At 50.4% G+C, this 22,578-nt stretch overlaps 1 protein-coding gene across 1 annotated transcript; it reads right to left on the bottom strand.

The window, feature by feature from the left end:
• Positions 1–827: 827 nt before the first annotated feature.
• Positions 828–20,045, bottom strand: LOC133340072 (aspartate, glycine, lysine and serine-rich protein-like). Its single transcript, XM_061548138.1, has 6 exons — positions 19,943–20,045; positions 17,144–17,633; positions 12,996–13,038; positions 8,252–8,276; positions 3,897–4,009; positions 828–1,020 (listed from the first exon to the last, which is right to left on the bottom strand). Exons 2-6 carry the CDS (start codon positions 17,623–17,625, stop codon positions 916–918), a joined length of 768 nt encoding a protein of 255 aa, XP_061404122.1. The 5' UTR covers positions 17,626–17,633; positions 19,943–20,045; the 3' UTR covers positions 828–915.
• Between the last annotated feature and the right edge of the window lie 2,533 nt (positions 20,046–22,578).

Raw genomic sequence — 22,578 nt, 5'->3', positions numbered from 1 at the left:
TATGAGGGTGAGTGTGTGAGTGGTGTGTGAGTGAGTATATGCGTGTGTGTGTGTGTAATTGTGTGTGTATGTGAGTGAGTGTGTGAGTATGTGAGTGTGTGTGTGAGTATGAGTGAGTGTGTGAGTGTGTGTGTGTAATTGTGTATCTGAGTGACTGTGTGAGTATGAGGGTGAGTGTGTGAGTATGTGAAATGTGTGTGAGTGTGTGAGTGTGTGAATATGTGTGTGAGTGTGTGAGTATGAGTGAGTGTTAGTATATGAGTGTGTGTGTGTAATTGTGTGTGTATGTGAGTGACTGTGTGAGTATGAGGGGTGAGTGTGTGAGTGTAATTGTGTGTGTATGTGAGTGACTGTGTGAGTATGAGGGTGAGTGTGTGAGTGTGTGAATGTGTGTGTGAGTATGTGAGTATGAGTGAGTGTTAGTATATGAGTGTGTGTGTAATTGTGTGTGTATGTGAGTGACTGTGTGAGTATGAGGGTGAGTGTGTGAGTATGTGAATGTGTGTGTGAGTATGTGAGTATGAGTGAGTGTGTGAGTGTGTGTGTGAGTGTGTGTGTGAGTGTGAGGGTGAGTGAGTGAGTGTGTGTGTGAGTATGTGAGTATAAGTGAGGGTGAGTGTGTGAGTGAGTATGTGAATGTGTGTGTGAGTGTGTGAGTATGTGAGTATGAGTGAGTGTAAGTATATGTGTGTGTGTAATTGTGTGTGTATGTGAGTGACTGTGTGAGTATGAGGGTGAGTGAGTGTGTGAGTATGTGAATGTGTGTGTGAGTGTGTGAGTTTGAGTGAGTGTAAGTATATGTTGTGTGTAATTGTGTGTGTATGTGAGTGACTGTGTATGAGGGTGAGTGTGTGAGTATCTGAATGTGTGTGTGTGTGACGATGATGATGATGGTGATGACAATGCGAGTGATGATTACTGTGTTGGCGTCTGGTCGGGGCAGGCCGAGTATCTGTGTGTGGAGAGTCTCCGTGTCTCCTCAACACTGAGCTGGTACACGGGATCTTCTAGCAGAAAATCCTGAAAAACATCAAAACCATCACCAGCATCACCATCGTCACCATCACCACCATTATCGTCATCATCATCGTTACCATCATCATAGTCATCATATTCCTCATCATCACTGCCATTATCATCATCATCACCACCATTCGCATCATCGTCATCATCATCATAACCAATATTATCATCATCATCACCACTATCATTAACATCACCATTATCATCATCGTCATCATCACCACCATTATCACCATCATCGTCATCACCATCATCACCACCATTATCACCATCATCATCATCATCGTCATCATCACCACCATCATCATCGTCGTCATCATCACCACCATTATCCTCATCGTCATCATCACCACCATTATCACCATCATCGTCATCACCATCATCACCACCATTATCACCATCATCATCATCATCGTCATCATCACCACCATCATCATCGTCGTCATCATCACCACCATTATCCTCATCGTCATCATCACCACCATTATCACCATCATCATCATCACCATTATCCTCATCGTCATCATCACCACCATTATCACCATCATTATCATCACCATTATCCTCATCGTCATCATCACCACCATTATCACCATCACCACCGTCATCATCACCATCATCACCACCATTATCACCATCATCGTCATCATCATCATCACCACCATTATCATCGTCATCATCACCACCATTTTCACCATCATCATCGTCATCATCACCACCATTATCACCATCATCATCGTCATCATCATCACCATCGTCATCACCATCGTGACCATCGTCACCAGCGGTACGTATATGCGTACATATAAAGACAAAGATCCCCCATGTAGCCTGTAACAGACTGTAGGGGCAAGTGCTGTTAGCGAGCACCTATGAAGGCCGGAGTGGCACACGAGGAGGTGGGTGGCCAGCACCACGCCCGGCCGCCTTTGTCTCCCCAGTGCTAGCAATGTTGAGTACACACTGCACCAGGTATATATTTGAGGCTGAGTCGACCTAGGGGAGGCCCAGTACCGATTCAGATAATCGCTGTCACTGATGGTGTTGATGGCTGTGAGCGGGAATCGAACTTGGGACTCACACCACAACAACCGCCATTCGCCACTAAGTGGCGGTGACGTCACCACGACGCTTGTGCCAGGCTATGTGCACCTTGAGGCCACGTGAAGTGTCGAACGCCCGCTGGCAGGAGGTCACGGGGCAGACCCAGCAGGTGCCACGGGTGAACTGACTGAGATGACTGGCTGATGCACCACCTGTGCCCCCTACTGTGCCAACTTGCTGTGCTTTAGCCACCCAGCGCTCCGCTCGTTGTTGTGAGCGTCACTCCTCCGCCCTCCGTTGTTGTTGGAGGGCGACTGCCTCCAACTGCCCAGCACAGTCCTTCACGAGCCTCCTCCACAGAGGCCGATCTTGACACCGCTGGTACCAGTCATCGCCAAGTCCACTCAGCTCCACGTCCTCCTGTACCACATCACTCCATCTCTTCTCTAGCCCGTGCCGCGCCCGTTTAGCCCCCTCAATCCGGCAGAACAAAAGCTGTTTAGGCATGCGGTGGCTGGGCATGCGGTGGCTGGGCATGCGGGCTACATGACCCAGCCAACGCAGCCTTGCCTGCCGGAGGAGCTCACCGATAGGACTTTGCCCAGATCTTTCAAGGATTTGTGAGCTCCTCACACAATCCAGCCTAGTTAAACCCAGGATGGATTGTAGGCAGGCCAGCCTAAATGTTTCTAACCGGCTAAGATGTTCTATTAGGGGGGTCCACGTTTCGCAAGCGTAGAGAAGGGAGGGAATGACTGTGGCCGTGAAAGATCCGAAGCTTCGTGCGGAGCGACAGACCAGGTAGCTTCCACACAGTATTACGCAATCGATGAAAAGATAATGCCGCTCGACTGATTCGGAGTGAGACCTCTGCTGTTAAACCGGAGCCAGTCATGAGCACACTGCCCAGGTATGGGAAACTCTCCACTCTCTCCACAACTGCCCCATCACCGATTGGGAGTTGTGGGGGTGGAGTGTCCGATGGTACAAACTACCCAGGCAGGTGCTTCGTTTTGGTGGGGCTGATGGTAAGGCCCCACCTCTTAGTGGCACACTCCAGTTTTAGCAGCAGCGCCTCAAACTCCCTCCTCTGAGTGAGATGCAACCACCTGACCATCGGTGTGGCAAAACAACCCCTACCTCCTTGTGGTGCCGGACAGACAACGCTGTCGTGGACAGAGCCGTGGGGAGAGGGCCAATTCCGATTGGCCGTTCCCCGCGGGGTATTTGTAGCCACCACGGCGGCCAAATGGGGGCTATGGACGGGTGCGAGGGGCTGGTAACCCCTCCACCTTCAATACATCACCACTAAGCACGTCACAAATATCTCAGTAATAAGCTCGTGCCGGAGGCCCCGGGGGGACAGGCGTCGATGACGTCTCCTGGCCAAACCCCGTTTGACAGACACGCACAGACACACACACACAGACACACACACACACAGACACACACACACACAGACACACACACACACAGACACACACACAGACACACACACACACAGACACGCACAGACACGCACAGACACAGACACACACACAGACACACACACACACAGACACACACACACACAGACACACACACACACAGACACACACACAGACACACACACAGACACACACTCACAGACACACACACACACAGACACACACACACAGACACACACACACACAGACACACACACAGACACACACACACAGACACACACACACAGACACACACACAGACACACACACACAGACACACACACAGACACACACACAGACACACACACACACACACAGACACACACACAGACACACACACACACAGGGCGAGGTGGTCTGCACCTCGTAGCTGTGGTGGTGACCACCGCTGCTACGTGGCTGTGACCGTGCTGTCGGCAGGAACACACGTATCATGGACCACAGTCGACGCTGTCGCCACGTGGACCACCAGTCGTCTTCACGGGACACGGGGTGGGGGTGGGGGCCAGACAGACACAGTGTATAGTGTAGTGTATAGTGTAGTAGTGTATAGTGTAGTAGTGTATAGTGTAGTGTAGTGTATAGTGTAGTAGTGTATAGTGTAGTGTATAGTGTAGTAGTGTATAGTGTAGTGTAGTGTATAGTGTAGTAGTGTATAGTGTAGTAGTGTATAGTGTAGTAGTGTATAGTGTAGTGTATAGTGTATAGTGTAGTAGTGTAGAGTGTAGTAGTGTAGAGTGTAGTAGTGTGTAGTGTAGTGTGTAGTGTATAGTGTAGTAGTGTATAGTGTAGTGTATAGTGAAGTGTGTAGTGTAGTGTAGTAGTGTATAGTGTAGTGTATAGTGTAGTGTATAGTGTAGTGTATAGTGTAGTAGTGTAGAGTGTAGTGTATAGTGTAGTGTATAGTGTAGTGTAGTAGTGTATAGTGTAGTAGTGTATAGTGTAGTGTATAGTAGTGTATAGTGTAGTGTATAGTAGTGTATAGTGTAGTAGTGTATAGTGTAGTAGTGTATAGTGTAGTGTATAGTGTAGTGCAGGGGTCCTCAAACTACGGCCCGCGGGCCACATGCGGCCCGCCGAGGACATTTATCCGGCCCGCCGGGTGTTTTTGCCGCCGCTGCCTGTCTGTTACTTTTTTTCTACATGAGAAGGACGGTCATTGGTGGAAGAGGGAGAGGGGGCGGAGTTTCCCCCAATCAGACTGCATTGATGGGCAGTGCAGTCTGTATGTCTCTGTGTGGGCAAAGTTATTGCTGGTATATTGTTTTTGTAGCGCTGTATATATTGGTATTTTACTAATAGCAATTTTGACTCCCTAGGAAACAATGATGTCAAGAAAGAGAAAAATTGACTCGGAGTGTAGGATATTCAAAGAACAGTGGACTTATGATTACTTTTTCATGCAGTACAAGGAAAGAGCTGTGTGTCTGATATGCCAGAATATAGTGTCTGTGTTCAAAGAATACGATTTACGTCAACACTATAAAACTCAACATAAAGATAAATTTGCTTGTTTGGTCGGAGAAGTGAGAAAAGATAAAATATTAAAACTGAAAAATACATTAACAACTCAGCGAAATAGTTTTGTGAAGCAGAAGCAGCTAAATATTTCATCACTGCGAGCAAGTTTTCAAGTTGCCAAGCTAATAGCGTGCACTGGCAGACCATTCGTGGAGGGAGAATTTGTTAAAGAATGCCTTCTTTCTGTTGCCAAAGAGATGTGTCCAGAGAAGTCCGATTTATTTAGTACAGTGAGTCTTTTAGGACCTACAATTACACGGAGGATTGAAGAAATGGGAGACAATTTGCATCAGCATTTGCAAAACTCCACAAAAAAACTTTCCTATTTTTCCTTGGCACTCGACGAAAGCAATGATGTTCGTGATTCTGCACAACTTCAAATTTTTATTCGTGCGACGAATGACTATTTCGAAGTCACAGAAGAGCTTGCTGCACTGCAAAGCATCAAAGGAACAACTACAGGAGAGGATATCTTTCGATTTAAAGCTTTCGTGACTGCAGGGATTCATCTTCTTGGTTTTTTCGGTAAAGTCACATAGAAGGGAAGTAATAAAATAATTCTCACGACGTTTCGGCCACAACGCAAGCAGCCGTCCTCAGGTGAAAACCAGGTCTGTTGGGGAGACAGCGTCTGAATGAAACAGCACACGAGCTTGGAGCATATATAAGCTGGGTTGGAAGCGGGGGTAAGAGCGCCTTGACAAAATAATTTCAATATCAAGAGGAATTTAGCATATTTATGGGAAATGCAGGAATGTGATTAGTACTACATATGCCCGTGCTGCATATGTAGTACTAATAACATTCCTGCATGTCCCATAAATATGCTAAATTCCTCTTGATATGCAAATTATTTGTCAAGGCGCTCTTTCCCCCGTTTCCAACCCAGCTTATATATGCTCCAAGCTCGTGTGCTGTTTCATTCAGACGCTGTCTCCCCGACAGACCTGGCTTTCACCTGAGGACGGCTGCTTGCGTTGTGGCCGAAACGTCGTGAAAATTATTTTATTATGTTTTATTTTATTATTTTATTACTTCCCTTCTACGTGACTTTACCGAAAGAACCAAGAAGAGAGGATATCTATGAAAAGGTTTGCCAAACTGTGAATGGTTTGGAGCTGAACTGGGCTAAACTAGCCAGTGTGACAACTGATGGTGCTCCTAGTATGGTGGGTCTAAGAAAGGAGTAATTGCTCGCATTAACCAAGAGATGGACAAACATAACCATTCTCATCCAATAGCCATACACTGCCTCATCCACCAACAAGCGCTGTGTAGTAAATCACTGAAGTGGGACTCGGTTATGAAATTTGTGGTATCTTGTGTTAACTTCATTAGAGCTCATGCACTAAACCACAGACAATTTCAGGCATTTCTGTCTGAGCTAAATGTTGACTATGAAGATGTTCTGTATCACACAGAAGTCCGTTGGCTGAGTCGAGGGAGAGTTTTGAAACGTTTCTATGACTTACTTCCACAGATTACAGCTTTTCTGCTTTAAAAAACAAAGAAGTACCAGAGCTCAATGATGCAGAATGGAAATGGCACCTTGCCTTTCTGACAGATATAACAGAGCTACTCAACAGTTTCAATGTGCAACTTCAAGGAAAGGGGAAGCTCATCTGTGATATGCAATCACATGTCAAAGCATTTGAAGTAATATTAGGCCTCCTCATCAAACAAGTGAAGGAGGAAAACTTCTGCCATCTCCCCACAACTCAAAATCTGTTAGCGGAAAAAACCATTGGTTGCATTCCCAAACAAAACGTGTGGATTCACTGGAAAAATTGCAAAAGGAGTTCCAATTTGGATTTAAAGAGCTTCATCTCCATGAACAGGACATACAGCTTTTCCGTAACCCATTTTCTATTGACATTGAAAATGTGGATACAATTTACCAAATGGAACTGGCTGAACTGCAGAATTGTGACTCTCTGAAAGACGCATTCAAGTCAAGCAGCCTTCATAATTTCTATGCATCTCTCCCCTCTGAGACATATCCTCATCTCAGGAACCATGCACTCAAAATGGCAACCATCTTTGGCAGCACTTATGTCTGTGAACAGACTTTTTCCAGAATGAAACATTTGAAATCTCCAACCAGATCTAGACTAATGGATGCACACTTGCATCACTTGTTACGACGAGCAGTGACAAATATGGAACCGGACATTGACCATCTCATTAGCCAAAAGCAGGCCCATAGTTCCCATTGGAATACTGGCAAGTTTGTTGATTTAACTTTACTTGTTCTTCATTTTAAATATTGTATTTATTCCCGTTTTGTTTTTTCACTTCAAAATAAGATATATGCAGTGTGCATAGGAATTTGTTCATAGTTTTTTTAAACTATAGTCCGGCCCTCCAACGGTCTGAGGGACAGTGAACTGGCCCCCTGTTTAAAAAGTTTGAGGACCCCTGGTGTAGTGTATAGTGTAGTAGTGTAGTGTGTAGTGTATAGTGTAGTAGTGTATAGTGTAGTAGTGTAGTGTGTAGTGTATAGTGTAGTAGTGTATAGTGTAGTAGTGTATAGTGTAGTGTATAGTGTAGTAGTGTATAGTTTAGTAGTGTAGTGTGTAGTGTATAGTGTAGTAGTGTATAGTGTAGTAGTGTATAGTGTAGTGTATAGTGTAGTAGTGTATAGTTTAGTAGTGTATAGTGTAGTGTATAGTGTAGTAGTGTAGAGTGTAGTAGTGTAGAGTGTAGTAGTGTGTAGTGTAGTGTGTAGTGTATAGTGTAGTAGTGTATAGTGTAGTGTATAGTGTATAGTGTAGTGTAGTAGTGTATAGTGTAGTGTATAGTGTAGTGTATAGTGTAGTAGTGTAGAGTGTAGTGTAGTGTAGTAGTAGTAGTGTAGTAGTGTATAGTGTAGTGTATAGTAGTGTATAGTGTAGTGTATAGTAGTGTATAGTGTAGTAGTGTATAGTGTAGTAGTGTATAGTGTAGTGTATAGTGTAGTAGTGTATAGTGTAGTAGTGTATAGTGTAGTGTAGTAGTGTATAGTAGTGTATAGTGTAGTGTATAGTGTAGTGTATAGTGTAGTAGTGTATAGTGTAGTGTATAGTGTAGTAGTGTATAGTGTAGTAGTGTATAGTGTAGTGTATAGTGTAGTGTATAGTGTAGTGTATAGTAGTGTATAGTGTAGTGTATAGTGTAGTGTATAGTGTAGTGTATAGTGTAGTGACGGTGCTACTCACAAAGGCTGCGGTTGCCAGGCAGCACCTGGGAAGGGGGCAGAAGAGACGTGACGATGAGACAGCAACTACAAGACTCACACAGAGACTCACACACAGACTCACACAGAGACTCACACAGAGACTCACACAGAGACTCACACAGAGACTCACACAGAGACTCACACAGACTCAGAGACTCACACAGAGACTCACACAGAGACTCACACAGAGACTCACACAGAGACTCACACAGAGACTCACACAGACTCAGAGACTCACACAGAGACTCACACAGACACTCACACAGACACTCACACAGAGACTCACACAGACACTCACACAGAGACTCACACAGACACTCACACAGAGACTCACACAGACACCCACAGACTCACACAGAGACTCACACAGAGACTCACACAGAGACTCACACAGAGACTCACACAGAGACCCATAGACTGACACAGACACCCATAGACTCACACAGACACTCACACAGAGACCCACACAGAGACCCACACAGAGACTCACACAGAGACTCACACAGAGACTCACACAAAGACTCACACAGAGACCCATAGACTCACACAGAGACCCATAGACTGACACAGACACCCATAGACTCACACAGACACTCACACAGAGACCCACACAGAGACTCACACAGAGACTCACACAAAGATTCACACAGAGACCCATAGACTCACACAGAGACCCATAGACTGACACAGACACCCATAGACTCACACAGACACTCACACAGAGACCCATAGACTCACACAGAGACCCATAGACTGACACAGACACCCATAGACTCCCACAGACACTCACACACAGACTCAGAGACTCACACAGAGACTCACACAGAGACTCACACAGACACTCACACAGAGACTCACACAGACACTCACACAGAGACTCACACAGACACCCATAGACTCACACAGAGACTCACACAGAAACTCACACAGAGACTCACACAGAGACTCACACAGACACTCACACAGAGACTCACACAGAGACTCACACAGAGACTCACACAGACTCAGAGACTCACACAGAGACTCACACAGACACTCACACAGAGACTCACACAGACACTCACACAGAGACTCACACAGAGACTCACACAGAGACCCATAGACTGACACAGACACCCATAGACTCACACAGACACTCACACAGAGACTCACACAGAGACTCACACAGAGACCCATAGACTGACACAGACACCCATAGACTCACACAGACACTCACACAGAGACTCACACAGAGACTCACACAGAGACCCATAGACTGACACAGACACCCATAGACTCACACAGAGACTCACACAGAGACTCACACAGAGACTCACACAGAGACCCATAGACTGACACAGACACCCATAGACTCACACAGACACTCACACAGAGACCCACACAGAGACTCACACAGAGACTCACACAGATACTCACACAGAGACTCACACAAAGACTCACACAGAGACCCATAGACTCACACAGAGACCCATAGACTGACACAGACACCCATAGACTCACACAGACACTCACACAGAGACCCACACAGAGACTCACACAGAGACTCACACATACAATCACACACACACACCTACACACTCACACACCTACACACACACACACGCGTGTGTGAGTGTGTACACACACACACAGACACTCACACATACAATCACACAAACACACCTACACACTCACACACCTACACACACACACACGCGTGTGTGAGTGTGTACACGCACACACAGACACCCACACGTACAATCACACACACACACCTACACACTCACACACCTACACACACACCCGCGTGTGTGAGTGCGTACACACACACATAGAAACTCACACACAGACACTCACACATACAATCACACAAACACACTCACACACCTACACACACACCCGCGTGTGTGAGTGTGTACACACACACACAGACACTCACACACCTACACACACACACACCTACACACGCATGTGTGAGTGCGTGCGTCCTGACCCTCACCTCTTCCTCCTCACCCTCCTCCTCCTCCATTTTCCCACCACCAGCAGCACCATCACCACAACCATCACAACCACCATCACCACCACCACCAGCAGCATCACCACCACCACTACCACTTCCACCACCACTTCCACCATCACCACTACCAGCACCACCACTACCAGCACCACCACTACCACCAGAACCACCACGACAACCATCCCCACCACCATCATCACCACCATCATCACCACTACCACCATCATCACCACCAGAACCACCACTACCACCACTACCACCACCACCACTATCACCACTACCACCACCACTACCACCGCCACTACCACCACTACCACCACTACCACCACCACTACCACCACCACCACCACTACCACCACCACCACTACCACCACCACTACCACCACTACCACCACTACCACCACCACTACCACCACCACTACCACCACCACTACCACCACCACCACCACTACCACTTCCACCACCACTTCCACCATCATCACCACCATCATCACCACTACCACCATCATCACCACCATCATCACCACTACCACCATCATCACCACCACTACCACCATCATCACCATCATCATCACCATTATCACCATCATCATCATCATCACCATTATCACCATCATCACCACTACCACCATCATCACCACCATCATCACCACTACCACCATCATCGCCATCATCATCACCATTATCACCATCATCACCATCATCACCATCATCATCACCATCATCACCATCATCATCACCATCATCACCATCATCATCACCATTATCACCATCATCACCACCATCATCAGCATCATCACCATCATCATCACCATTACCACCATTACCACCACCACCATCTTCACCATCACCACCACCATCACCACCATCACCACCATCACCACCATCACCAGCTCCTCTTCCACGTGCCCACGTCTCGGCCTCCCCCCCCGCCCAGCGGCGACACTCGCTCTGGATCTGTGGGAGGCAGAGAGACAAAGTGCCCAGCGCTCCTCCGTGTCACCACCATCATCATCATCATCACCACCACCACCACCATCATCATCATCATCATCACTACCATCGCCATCGCCACCACCATCGCCACCACCAACATCATCACCACCATCATCACTACCATCGCCACCACCATCGCCACCACCACCATCATCATCACCACCATCGCCACCACCATCATCATCACTACCATCGCCATCGCCACCATTGCCACCAACATCACCACCACCATCGCCACCACCAACATCATCACTACCATCGCCATCGCCACCACCAACATCATCACCACCATTGCCACCACCAACATCATCACTACCATCGCCATCGCCACCATCGCCACCACCACCACCATCGCCACCACCAACACCATCACTACCATCGCCACTAACATCACCACCACCACCATCGCCACCACCAACATCATCACTACCATCGCCACCACCGCCACCACCAACATCATCACCACCAACGCCACCATCGTCACCATCGCCACCACTCCGACCACCACCGTGGTGGTGGTGGGTCACACACACCCCCACACAGACACCCCCACACACATCAGGGTCACACAGACACCCACCCACACAGACACCCACACAGTCACACACACACACACCCACACAGACACCCACCCACACAGACACCCACACCCACACAGTCACACACACACACACAGGCTCACACACACAGGGTCACACACGCAGGGTCATACACACCCGCACAGTCACACACACACAGACACCCACACACACACACACAGTCACACACACACACAGGCTCACACACGCAGGGTCATACACACCCGCACAGTCACACACACACACACACCCACCCACCCACACAGGCACCCACCCACACACACCCACACCCACACAGTCACACACACACAGGGTCACACACGCAGGGTCATACACACCCAGGGTCATACACACCCGCGCAGTCACACACAGACACCCACCCACACACACCCACACCCACAGTCACACCCACACAGGGTCACACACGCAGGGTCATACACACCCGCAAAGTCACACACACACACATACTCCCACCCACACAGACACCCACATACACACAGTCACACACACACAGGCACCCACCCACACAGACACCCACACACCCAGTCACACACACACAGGCTCACACACACAGGGTCACACACATCCGCACAGTCACACACACACAGTCACACCCACACAGACACCCACACAGTCACACACACACAGGCACCCACCCACACAGACACCCACACACCCAGTCACACACACACAGGCTCACACACGCAGGGTCACACACACACCCGCACAGTCACACACACGCAGACACCCACCCACACACACACACCTGTGGGCACGCTGCAGGCTCACACACACAGGGTCACACACACCCACACACACACACAGTCACACACACACAGACACCCACCCACCCACACACACACACACAGACACCCACCCACCCACACACACCTGTGTGCACGCTGCAGGCTCACACACACAGGGTCACACACACCCACACACACACAGTCACACACACACAGACACCCACCCACACACACACACACAGACACCCACCCACCCACACACACCTGTGTGCACGCTGCAGGCTCACACACACAGGGTCACACACACCCACACACACACAGTCACACACACACACACAGGGTGACACACACACACAGTCACACACACACAGGGTGACACACACAGCTGTGTGCACGCTGCAGACTCACCGTGTTCTGTGTCTTCGTCCTCTTACTGCTGCCAGAGACGGAGCTGTGGGCAACCACGTGACACAGTGACACCCACCCACAGTGACACAGTGACACCCACCCACAGTGACACAGTGACACCCACCCACAGTGACACAGTGACACCCACCCACAGTGACACAGTGACACCCACCCACAGTGACACAGTGACACCCACCCACAGTGACACAGTGACACCCACCCACAGTGACACAGTGACACCCACCCACAGTGACACAGTGACACCCACCCACAGTGACACAGTGACACCCACCCACAGTGACACTCAGTGACACCCACCCACAGTGACACTCAGTGACACCCACCCACAGTGACACAGTGACACCCACCCACAGTGACACAGTGACACCCACCCACAGTGACACAGTGACACCCACCCACAGTGACACAGTGACACCCACCCACAGTGACACAGTGACACCCACCCACAGTGACACAGTGACACCCACCCACAGTGACACAGTGACACCCACCCACAGTGACACAGTGACACCCACCCACAGTGACACAGTGACACCCACCCACAGTGACACAGTGACACCCACCCACAGTGACACAGTGACACCACCCACAGTGACACAGTGACACCCACCCACAGTGACACAGTGACACCCACCCACAGTGACACAGTGACACCCACCCACAGTGACACAGTGACACCCACCCACAGTGACACAGTGACACCACCCACAGTGACACAGTGACACCCACCCACAGTGACACAGTGACACCCACCCAACAGTGACACAGTGACACCCACCCACAGTGACACAGTGACACCCACCCACAGTGACACAGTGACACCCACCCACAGTGACACAGTGACACCCACCCACAGTGACACAGTGACACCCACCCACAGTGACACAGTGACACCCACCCACAGTGACACAGTGACACCCACCCACAGTGACACAGTGACACCCACCCACAGTGACACAGTGACACCCACCCACAGTGACACAGTGACACCCACCCACAGTGACACAGTGACACCCACCCACAGTGACACAGTGACACCCACCCACAGTGACACTCAGTGACACCCACCCACAGTGACACTCAGTGACACCCACCCACAGTGACACTCACCCACAGTAACACCCACAGTGACATTCACCCACAATGACACTCACCCACAGTGACACTCACAGTGACACCCACCCACAGTGACACTCACAGTGACACCCACAGTGACACTCACAGTGACACTCACAGTGACACCCACAGTGACACTCACAGTGACACCCACAGTGACACTCACAGTGACACTCACTCACAGTGACACTCACAGTGACACTCACAGTGACACCCACAGTGACACTCACAGTGACACTCACAGTGACACTCACAGTGACACCCACAGTGACACCCACAGTGACACCCACAGTGACACTCACAGTGACACTCACAGTGACACTCACAGTGACACTCACAGTGAACACCCACAGTGACACTCACAGTGACACTCACTCACAGTGACACTCACAGTTGACACTCACAGTGACACCCACAGTGACACTCACAGTGACACCCACAGTGACACCCACCCACAGTGACACCACAGTGACACCCCAGTGACACTCCACAGTGACACTCACAGTGACACTCACAGTGACACTCACAGTGACACCCACCCACAGTGACACTCACAGTGACACTCACAGTGACACTCACAGTGACACCCACAGTGACACTCACAGTGACACTCACAGTGACACCCACAGTGACACAGTGACACTCACAGTGACACCCACAGTGACACTCACAGTGACACTCACTCACAGTGACACTCACAGTGACACTCACAGTGACACCCACAGTGACACTCACAGTGACACCCACAGTGACACCCACCCACAGTGACACTCACAGTGACACCACAGTGACACTCACAGTGACACTCACAGTGACACTCACAGTGACACTCACAGTGGACACCCACCCACAGTGACACTCACAGTGACACTCACAGTGACACTCACAGTGACACCCACAGTGACACTCACAGTGACACCCACAGTGACACCCACCCACAGTGACACTCACAGTGACACCCACAGTGACACTCACAGTGACACTCACAGTGACACTCACAGTGACACTCACAGTGACACCCACCCACAGTGACACTCACAGTGACACTCACAGTGACACTCACAGTGACACCCACAGTGACACTCACAGTGACACCCACAGTGACACTCACTCACAGTGACACCCACAGTGACACTCACAGTGACACTCACAGTGACACTCACAGTGACACCCACAGTGACACTCACAGTGACACTCACTCACAGTGACACTCACTCACAGTGACACTCACAGTGACACCCACAGTGACACCCACAGTGACACTCACTCACAGTGACACTCACAGTGACACTCAGAGTGACACTCACAGTGACACCCACAGTGACACTCACAGTGACACTCACTCACAGTGACACTCACAGTGACACTCACAGTGACACCCACAGTGACACCCACAGTGACACCCACAGTGACACTCACTCACAGTGACACTCACAGTGACACTCACAATGACACTCACCCACAGTGACACTCACAGTGACACTCACCCACAATGACACTCACCCACAGTGACACTCACAGTGACACTCACCCACAATGACACTCACCCACAGTGACACAGTGACACCCACCCACAGTGACATTCACCCACAATGACACTCACAGTGTGTGTGTGTAAGTGTGTGTGTGTATGTAATTTGTGTGTGTGTGTAAGTGTGTGTGTAAGTGTGTGTGTAAGTGTGTAAGTTTGTGCGTATGTTAGTGTGTGCAAGTGTGTCTGTGTGCGTATGTAAGTGTGTGTAAGTGTGTGTGTGTGCATATGTAAGTGTGTGCAAGTGTGTGTGTGTAAGTGTGTGTGTAAGTGTGTAAGTTTGTGCGTATGTTAGTGTGTGCAAGTGTGTCTGTGTGCGTATGTAAGTGTGTGTAAGTGTGTGTGTGTGCGTAAGTAAGTGTGTGCAAGTGTGTGTGTGTAAGTGTGTGTGCAAGTGTGTGTGTGTGCGTATGTTAGTGTGTGCAAGTGTGTCTGTGTGCGTATGTAAGTGTGTGCATGTGTGTGTGTGTGCGTATGTAAGTGTGTGCAAGTGTGTGTGTGTGCGTATGTAAGTGTGTGCAAGTGTGTGTGTGTGTAAGTTTGTGCAAGTGTGTGTGTGTGTAAATTTGGTGGGGAGCGGTGGTGTAGTGGTTAGCGCTACGCTGCGCTATGAACCTGGCGACACGAGTTCGATTCCCGCTCACGGCCAACACCAGTGACGATTATCTGAACCGGTCCTGGGCCTCCCCTAGGTCGACTCAGCCTCAAATGAGTACCTGGTGCGGTGTGTAAACATCACCACTGGGGAGACAAAGGCGGTCGGGCGTGGTGCTGACCACCCACCTCCTCGTGTGCCGTTCCGGCCTTCATAGGGGCTCGCTAACAGCACTTGCCCCTACAGTCTGTTAAGGCTATACGGGGGTTCTTTGTCTTTGTCTTTTTTTCGTGTAAATTTTTACATAAAACTTTGGTGACTGCAGGAATTCATAAACTTTTTCTATCTACGTGACTTTACCGAAAGAACCAAAGAATGTGTAAGTTTGTATGTAAGTGTGTGTACGTGTGTGTAAGTGTGTGTGTAAGTGTGTGTAAGTTTGTGTAAGTGTGTGTGTGTGTAAGTGTGTTTAAGTGTGTAAGTGTGTGTAAGTGTGTGTAAGTGTGCAAGTGTGTGTGTGTAAGTGTGTGTAAGTGTATGTAAGTGTGTGTGAGTGTGTAAGTGTGTAAGTGTGTAAGTGTGTGTAAGTGTGTGTAAGTGTGCAAGTGTGTGTGTGTAAGTGTGTGTAAGTGTGTAAGTGTGTGTGAGTGTGTAAGTGTGTAAGTGTGTGTTAATGTATGTAAGTGTGTAAGTGTGTGTAAGTGTGTGTAAGTGTGTAAGTGTGTGTAAGTGTGTGCGTGTAAGTGTGTGTAAGTGTGTAAGTGTGTGTAAGTGTGTGTGTATGTAAGTGTGTGTAAGTGTGTGTGTGTGTAAGTGTGTGTGTGTGTAAGTGTGTGTGTATGTAAGTGTGTGTGTGTGTGTAAGTGTGTGTGTGTGTGCGTGTACCTCTGGTGTTGCCGTTTGCGCGTCGGCTCCGGCATTGTGGGGATGGAGCTGTCAGAGGCCTCCTTCAATCCGGCACCACCGCCACCACCACCATCACCACCATCGTCACCACCACCACCATCGTCACCACCACCACCGTCGTCACCACCACCATCGTCACCACCACCGCCACCACCACCATCACCGCACTCATCACCGTCACCACCCTCACCACCGTTGTCACCACCATCGTCGAAGTCGTCGTCGCCAATCCTGTCGATGTCGCCGAAAGTGACGCCGTCAAAGTCGCCGACGATGTCGCTGAAGGCGACGCCCTCGGAGTCGCTGCAGTCGGCGCCGTCGCAATCGCCGATGCCGTCAACGTTGCCGAACATCAGGCGGACAAAGTCGCCGAAGTCGGCAAAGTTGGCCACGGTGAGGCCCGCGGCTCGGCTAGACGCAGCAGGGCGGTGGCCGCAGGAGCCCAGTCCGGCACCGTCCATCCTGCAAGCTGCACACACCGTGAACACCGTCACCACCAACACCATCATCACCACCACCACCACCGTCACTACCACCACCATCATCACCACCATCATCACCACCATCACCACCACCATCACCACCACCATCACTACTACCACCATCACCACCATCACACCCACCACCGTCACCACCACCACCATCACCACCATCACTACCATCATCATCACCACCATCACCACCACCACCATCATCACCACCACCATCATCACCACCACCATCACTACTACCACCATCACCATCATCACCACCACCATCACACCCACCACCATCACCACCACCATCACCATCACCACCATCACCATCACCACCATCACCATCACCACCATCACCACCACCATCACCACCACCACCACCATCATCACCACCATCACCACCATCATCACCACCATCATCACCACCATCACCACCATCATCACCATCACCATCACCACCACCACCACCATCACCACCACATCACCACCATCATCACCACCACCATCACCACCATCACCACCACCACCATCACCCACCATCATCACCACCACCACCACCACCATCACCACCACCACCATCACCACCACCACCACCATCACCACCACCACCATCACCACCACCACCACCATCACCACCACCACCATCACCGCCACCATCACCACCCGCCACCATCACCACCATCTCACCACCACCACCATCACCACCACCATCACCACCACCACCATCACCACCATCACCACCACCACCACCACCATCACCACCACCACCATCACCACCATCACCACCACCACCACCACCATCACCACCACCACCATCACCACCATCACCACCACCACCATCACCACCATCAACCACCACCATCCCCACCACCACCACCACCACCACCACCACCATCCCACCATCACCACCACCTCACCACCACCACCACCACCATCACCACCACCACACCATCACCACCACCATCACCACCACCCATCCCCCACCATCACCACCACCATCACCACCACCCACCATCACCACCACCACCATCACCACCACCATCACCATCATCCACCACCACCACCATCACCACCACCACCAATCACCACCACCACCATCACCACCATCATCACCATCATCACCACCACCATCACCACCACCACCTCACCACCATCACCACCACCACCACCATCACACCACCACCACCATCACCACCACCACCATCACCACCATCACCACCACCATCATCACCACCACCATCACCACCACCACCATCACCACCACCACCATCATCACCACCATCACCACCATCATCACCACCACCACCATCACCACCACCACCATCACCACCACCACCATCATCACCACCACCATCACCACCACCACCATCACCACCACCACCATCACCACCACCATCATCACCACCACCATCACCACCACCACCACCACCAATCATCACCACCATCACCACCACCACCACCATCACCACCACCATCATCACCACCATCATCATCACCACCACCATCACCACCATCACCACCATCACCACCACCACCATCATCACCACCACCATCACCACCACCACCACCATCACCACCACCATCATCACCACCATCATCACCACCACCATCACCACCACCACCATCACCACCACCATCACTACCACCACCATCACCACCACCATCATCACCACCATCATCACCACCACCATCACCACCATCACTACCACCATCACCACCATCATCACCACCACCATCACCACCATCACTACCACCATCACCACCACCATCACCACCACCACCATCACCACCACCACCATCATCACCACCATCACCACCACCACCACCACCATCACCACCACCATCATCACCACCATCATCATCACCACCACCATCACCATCACCACCATCACCACCATCACCACCACCACCATCATCACCACCACCATCACCACCACCATCACCACCACCACCACCATCACCACCACCATCATCACCACCATCATCACCACCACCATCACCACCACCACCATCACCACCACCATCACTACCACCACCATCACCACCACCATCATCACCACCATCATCACCACCACCATCACCACCATCACTACCACCATCACCACCATCATCACCACCACCATCACCACCATCACCACCACCATCACCACCATCATCACCACCACCATCACCACCACCACCTTCACACACTGTGGCGGTGACGTCACCACACACCCGCCATTTTGTCTACACTACACAGTGTTGCTGAATGTTTACCTCTTACAACAACAACCACTACACGAGTTGTTGTTGTGATACTCACAGGGTAGTAGCAGCAGTGATATACAAGTCGTAGTTGTTGCTGTGGTGGTTGTGGTAGTTGTTGTTGTGGAGATTGTCAGAGCGCCTCTCGTCACCACGGTGACGTCACGCGCTGATGCCCCGCCCCCTTCAGGCGCGAGCCGCTCCCCGATTGGCTGCCGGCGTTGCCGCGTCACCCCGTAGCCCTCTTCTCATTGGTGGATTGGAAACCCATCTCGGAAGATGTCTTCCCGTTACAGAAGATGTCTTCCTGTTACAGAAGACGTCTTCTTCTTCCAGAAGATGTCTTCCCGTTACAGAAGATGTCTTCCAGCTACCTAAGATGTCTTCCTGTTACAGAAGATGTCTTCCCGTTACAGAAGATGTCTTCCCGTTACAGAAGATGTCTTCCCGTTACAGAACATGTCTTCCTCTTCCAGAAGATGTCTTCCAGTTACAGAAGACGTCTTCCCGTTACAGAAGATGTCTTCCAGTTACAGAAGATGTCTTCCAGCTACAGAAGACGTCTTCCAGTTACAGAAGACATCTTCCCGTTACAGAAGATGTCTTCCCGTTACAGAAGATGTCTTCCTCTTCCAGAAGATGTCTTCCAGTTACAGAAGATGTCTTCCCGTTACAGAAGATGTCTTCCCGTTAAAGAAGATGTCCTTCCCGTTACAGAAGATGTCTTCCCGTTACAGAAGATGTCTTCCCGTTACAGAAGATGTCTTCTCCTTACAGAAGATGTCTTCTCCTTACAGAAGATGTCTTCCTGTTACAGAAGATGTCAAACAATGACAACCATAATACAATTTACATTAAAGTTATCAGACACAAAGACAGACACGCGCAGAGAGAGAGATGGCTTAGCGAAGTGGCTTATCATCTCAGGGACAGACCCAGCAGGCGCCGTGGGTTGACTGCTGTGCCAGGCTAGGTGCAGGAAGTCACGGGACAGGACCCTGCAGGTGCCGTGGGTTGACTGCTGTGCCAAGCTAGGTGCATGAGGAGGTCACGGGACAGACCCAGCAGGTGCCATGGGTTGACTGCTGTGCCAGGCTACGTGCAGGAGGAGGTCACAGGTCAGACCCTGCAGGTGCCGTGGGTTGACTGCTGTGCTAAGCTAGGTGCATGGGTCTGTGTGGTGAGTCTATGGATCTGTGTAGTGAGTCTATGGATCTTTGTGTGGTCAATCTATGGGTCTCTGTGTGAGTATATGGGATTCTGTATGATGAGTCTATGGGTCTCTGTGTGGTGAGTCTATGATCTCTGTGTCATGAGTCTATGGGTCTGTGTGAAGTCTTGGGTCTCTGTGAGTATATGGGATTCTGTATGAGTCTATGGGTCTCTGTGTGAGCATATGTGACTCTGTATGATGAGTCTATGAGTCTCTGTGTGGTGATCCTATGAATCTCTGTGATGAGTCTATGGGTCTGTGTGGTGAATCGATGGATCTCTGTATGATGAGTCTATGGGTCTCTGTGTGGTCAGTCTATGGTCTCTGTGTGAGTATATGGGATTGTGTGGTGTCTATGGGTCTGTGTAGTGAGTCTATGGTCTCTGTGTGATGAGTCTATGGGTCTCTGTATGATGAGTCTGTGGGTCTCTGTGGATGAGTCTGCGGGTCTCTGTGTTGGTGAGTCTGTGGGTTTCTGTGTGTGAGTCTATGGGTCTCTGTGTGATAGTCTATGGGTCTCTGTGTGATGTCTGGGTCTCTGTGTGATGATCTATGGGTCTCTGTGTGGTGAGTCTGTGGGTCTCTGTGTGGTGAGTCTATGGGTCTCTGTGTGATGAGTCTGTGGGTCTCTGTGTGGTGAGTCTGGGGTCTCTGTGTGTGAGTCTGTGGGTCTCTGTGTGGTGAGTCTGTGGGTCTCTGTGTGAGTGTCTATGGGTCTCTGTGTGATGAGTCTGTGGGTCTCTGTGTGATGAGTCTGTGGGTCTCTGTGTGGTGAGTCTGTGGGTCTCTGTGTGGTGAGTCTGTGGGTCTCTGTGTGTGTGAGTCTGTGGGTCTCTGTGTGGTGAGTCTGTGGGTCTCTGTGTGGTGAGTCTGTGGGTCTCTGTGTGGTGAGTCTGTGGGTCTGTGTGGTGAGTCTGTGGGTCTCTGTGTGTGAGTCTGTGGGTCTCTGTGTGGTGAGTCTATGGGTCTCTGTGTGGTGAGTCTGTGGGTCTCTGTGTGATGAGTCTGGGTCTCTGTGTGATGAGTCTGTGGGTCTCTGTGTTGAGTCTGTGGGTCTCTGTGTGTGAGTCTGTGGGTCTCTGTGTGTGAGTCTGTGGGTCTCTGTGTGGTGAGTCTGTGGGTCTCTGTGTGTGAGTCTGGGGTCTCTGTGTGGTGAGTCTGTGGGTCTCTGTGTGGTGAGTCTGTGGGTCTCTGTGTGGTGAGTCTATGGGTCTCTGTGTGGTGAGTCTGTGGGTCTCTGTGTGGTGAGTCTGTGGGTCTCTGTGTGGTGAGTCTGTGGGTCTCTGTGTGGTGAGTCTGTGGGTCTCTGTGTGGTGAGTCTATGGGTCTCTGTGTGGTGAGTCTGTGGGTCTCTGTGTGGTGAGTCTATGGGTCTCTGTGTGGTGAGTCTATGGGTCTCTGTGTGGTGAGTCTGTGGGTCTCTGTGTGGTGAGTCTGTGGGTCTCTGTGTGGTGAGTCTATGGGTCTCTGTGTGGTGAGTC

This window comes from Lethenteron reissneri, unplaced genomic scaffold, assembly GCF_015708825.2.
Source record: "Lethenteron reissneri isolate LAM-NWPU_2019-01 unplaced genomic scaffold, ASM1570882v1 scaffold_690, whole genome shotgun sequence".
NCBI classification, from domain to species: domain Eukaryota; kingdom Metazoa; phylum Chordata; class Hyperoartia; order Petromyzontiformes; family Petromyzontidae; genus Lethenteron; species Lethenteron reissneri.
The sequence above is the reverse complement of the archived record's forward strand: the minus strand, read 5'-3'. Positions and strand labels throughout refer to the sequence as shown.